Source organism: Hydra vulgaris, chromosome 12 (assembly GCF_038396675.1).
Source record: "Hydra vulgaris chromosome 12, alternate assembly HydraT2T_AEP".
Taxonomy (NCBI): domain Eukaryota; kingdom Metazoa; phylum Cnidaria; class Hydrozoa; order Anthoathecata; family Hydridae; genus Hydra; species Hydra vulgaris.
The window spans coordinates 23570533-23575000 of NC_088931.1; the positions used below are offsets into that span (position 1 = coordinate 23570533).

At 26.3% G+C, this 4468-nt stretch overlaps 1 protein-coding gene across 1 annotated transcript in view; it reads left to right on the forward strand.

The window, feature by feature from the left end:
- Positions 1-1164: 1164 nt before the first annotated feature.
- LOC100210539 (receptor-binding cancer antigen expressed on SiSo cells) overlaps positions 1165-4468 on the forward strand; it is an 8113-nt gene continuing 4809 nt past the window's right edge. Inside the window, exon 1 of the mRNA XM_065812600.1 lies at positions 1165-1362. Coding sequence (XP_065668672.1) covers positions 1201-1362 — 162 coding nt within the window. The 5' untranslated portion in view covers positions 1165-1200. The remainder of the gene's footprint in view (positions 1363-4468) is intronic.

Here is a 4468-nt window from a genome sequence, read left to right on the forward strand (position 1 = left end):
CAGACGTCTGTTTTCTGGAAAATTGTTTTGCTGATAGATATGGAAGTAACGGTTTCGATTGGCAATTGTAGCAGCAGCATGTGAGGAAAACCATGGAGGAGAGTGAGGCTTGACCTGGAATCATCAAGAGGGAACAAAAAATTCTATGCCAGCCTGAGTAAGCACATTTGTCAGCAGGAAGACGAAAGATTTCCACCCAAGGGCCATCATGAAGAAAATCACTGAAAGAGTCCCAGTCAGTTTTAAGGTAGTTGTAAAAGGTACGATGATAGGGGGATTCAGGAGATGGAAAAGAATGAGATATTAGTTTAAGAGAGATCAAACTGTGATCAGAAACACCTAAGGGTGAATGTGGAGAAACTGAGCACTGACTAGGATCAGAAACAAGACATAAGTCGAGTAGAGAAGGTAAATAATTCAAGTTGTCTAGAAGGCGAGTTGGAAAGTTGACTATTTGAGTTAGGGATTGAGAAAGGCAAAAGTTGTGGGCTTTGATGCCTGCAGAATCACTTACACTATATCCAAGCCATTCATTGTGATGAGCATTAAAGTCACCGACAACAACGATATAGGCTGATGGATAAAGAGAGGGCTTGTTCAATATGATCAGAAATAACATCAAAAAGAGTGCAGTCTTGAGATGAAGGAGAGCAATATAGAACAAAGAGGAAGGCGATAGCGTGATATCATATTTAGATTATCACAAAAATTTTACTCATTTTGATGATATTTACATTATATCTTCTTCTGAATATAAGCTCATTATTAAGAAAGGTTTTATATTAAAATATCAATTCAATAAAAAAACATTCACTCAATACACAGTTACAATTCCATTACTATAACCATTAGTTTTCTTATTTAATTTTACTCTTTTATTATATTTCTCTAATTTTTATTATAAAATTCATCTCTCGACTTGTTTGCAGTTGATGGTAATTATAATTAATGGTAATTATTTATTTTTAAACACATGTAGGTTTAGTAACTAATAGTTTACATTTTTAATTTATTAATATACCAAAAAAAGTTTTACATATACAGAAATTGTAATTCCTTTTTATACCTAATGATGTCAATTGATGTTGTTTACAAAAGTTTTTAAAAGAATGAAGTTTTTATTTGGAAACTATCATCAATATGACATTAATATAAATTTAAAGTTTTTTTTTAGTTAAAGTAGTTATTTACCAATATAATATGAGAGTTTTAGCACCTATTGCTAAAGTACTTTCTGGACTTCTTAATTACATTGTATCTCTCTTTTCCCGAGTATTGTGTTTTGTAAAAAAGAGAAAGCATTCTAACAGTTTTAATCAAGAGCAATGTATTCCAACATCAATAATGGTAGATAATGGCAAGGTATCGTTTACATTTTTCTTTAATTCTTTATGGCGCTGCAATATTTTTAGAATTTTGTAAAGCGTACTAAGGGTTTCCCAGGATATGTTCTTTTGTGAAAATTTGCATCCGGACAAATTTTATAAGTATATTTAATATTAGGATTAGGCAAGGTTCACTAGCTGTGATGATAGCAACTTATTTTAAAGGAAAAAAGACTTGAATAATAAAGAAATAAACCCCCAATTTAATCTGGTTAAAGTTCGGAGGAGTTTGTAAACCTTAAAATATATTCTTCTATGTAGTAGTTTTAAAGCAAATATACTTAATCCTAATTTGCAAAACAGGTTAATTCAAGAAAAAGTTGCTTCAAATCTTCCATTATATCATATTTAAATAAGAAAATAAGCATTGTGAATAATTTTAAATAACATATCTAAGCCTTTAATTACATATCATTTTATCAAAAATTGGTCAGTTATAAAATTCTCTAAGTTTAACTCCTATAACATGCTATATTGGTGCTGCCATTAGATCTTGGTTTTTATGTCAGTAGATTTCAAGTCAAAACATTTTCCATCCTAAAATGAGCATTTTTTGATGAACAAAAACCTTTTGTTTAAGCATCTGATAATGATGATAATGATGATCATTATCATGATCATGATTGTGTTAATCTAACTGGTGTATAATAGATAAAACTTATTATTTTAGTGGTGTATAATAGATAAGAGTCATTATTTCCATTTATCTATCTGGAGAAATATCTGTGTTCTGAAAGATTTAGTGCAAATCTAAATTCTTCATCGTCAAGCAAAGAATGGGTTCACTGGTTTAAAATTTTTGAAAAATTCTTTTTATCTTTAGAATCTACATCTGATGAAAAAATGAGAGTATTAATAAAATTCATATTGCCATTTGTTTATGAATATATATCTGATTCACTAACTTTTGAAAATGCAAAGTTCACACACCTTTGTAGGGTGTGAGAACTTTGGTTGTATTTTAAAAATATTCATTTATTTCATTTTTCAGATTTAGATGAATCCATACAAGCTCTCCAAACCCTATCATGAAAAATTCCTTCTTTAATGTAGTAACAGTTGACATTTATTGGGATGAATCTATCAGAGATGCATTTTGCAGAGAGGCCTTGTTATGAGATTGTATTGTATAACAAAAACGCTTAACCCTTATAAATGTAACTTTAACTCAGCTTGGATATTTACATTGTTAAAAGTTAAATTGTGTCATTAGCATAATTTAAAGTACCGCGTTGTAATTAAATTTAACTTTAAACCGCTGTTAAAATCATTTAAACAAATATAAGTTCTAAAAATAAAATCTAATCGATATTTGAAAAAAATTATATTTCCTTACAATTTATTTCTTAAAACAATGTTTGTTTATCACAATTTATTTATTTATTTTATTTTTTTAAGTATTTAATGAACTGTTTTTAATAAAAATTTTATAAACAATTTATAGATTTTATCAATTACAAATAAAATATTTGTAAACATAATTTATGTTCATAAATAAATTACATTAAAAGAACTTCACATAATATTGAGTTAATAAGAAACAAAAAATTTTAAATCCATTTGTGAAAAGAATTCTTTTAAACAAAAATACTTTTCCTTTTTTTAAAAGAAAAAAAAAAGGATTTTTATTTGCTTTCACATATTATAATCTGTTATGAAAAGACTTACGTTTTATGTAATAAATTTGTTGGCAGATAATAAAAAAAAAATTCCTCTTTAAAAAATATTACAAAACTATTTTACATTCTTTTTAAACTCAATTTTACATTCTACATTTTACTAACTATTTTACATTTGTTCAAATCAAAATAAGTTTAAAATTTTCAAAATCATGTTTAATTTAAATTCTTTTAATTAAAAAAAAATTATTCAAAATAACCATTTTCTTTAACAAAAAAATTTACAGTTGCGTTCAAATGCTTTTTTTTATGACTTGATATTTTCTAAATAAATCGTTTATAAGTGTTTTTACCAATTTGTTGCTCTGTTCTTTAGGAACATCAACACACTAAACTAATATAAACTATAAATAAACTAATATAACTATGTTACTATAAATAACTATATAAAAACTATATAAATAACTATATAAAAAACTAATATAAACTATAAATAAACTACTATACACTATATACTTACTAAAAAGGCCTTCAGCTCCTTTTAACTGCTCTAAAAAATGAAAAAATACTTGCTTAAAATGATCTAAAAAGACTAAAGACAAAACTAAAACACTTTATTAAAAAAGAAACATTGTACTAAAAAAAACTATTTTACTAGTCATTTTAGTTTGAACTTCTTCTAAAAAAAAACAGAAAAATAAAAACAACGAACAACAAACAAATTTTAGTTTTTAAACAATGAACAACATCAATTCCACTTGAAACTAAAAATTTATCAGCTCTAATCGGCTGGAAGACCTTGCTTGAAAGACCGCGTGGAGTAATGAAACGCTTTTAGAAAAGCCTAGAAAGTTCTTTATTAAAAAAGAAAGTGAAACAACACTAACTCTAATAAATTACAGTATTCATATTTAGAAAATTAGATAAATTACAGTATTCATGTTTAGATAGTACTAAAAAAACTATTTTACCAGACATTTTATTTCTAACTTCTTCTAAAAAATGAAAACAGGCTATAAAAATTAGAAAAATAAAAACAACCAACAACAAACAAACGATTATTTAAATTTTTATTTTAAACAATGAACAACATCAATTCTTCTTGAGAATAAAAGTACATCAGCTCTAATTCGCTAGCTGACTTTACTCAAAAGACCGCATGGAAAATGTAACCGCGCATAAAAAAAGTCTAGAAACTTCTTAAAAACTAAGAAATAGTGTATTTAACAGAATACAGAACCGTAAGTAACAATACAAACAATAGGCGAAACTATGCGTAACTATGCGCACTAATAATATTCATTAGCGTATTAATATTTAGAAGAACATTTTTTTGACTTTTTTTTTTTTGCACATTTGTTAGCAAATATGTGATTACCATAGGATTATATATTATTACATATGTACGGTTTTGCATGTGATTTTTAAACATTTTTTTCTCTAAATTATTTTTTATATGGATCA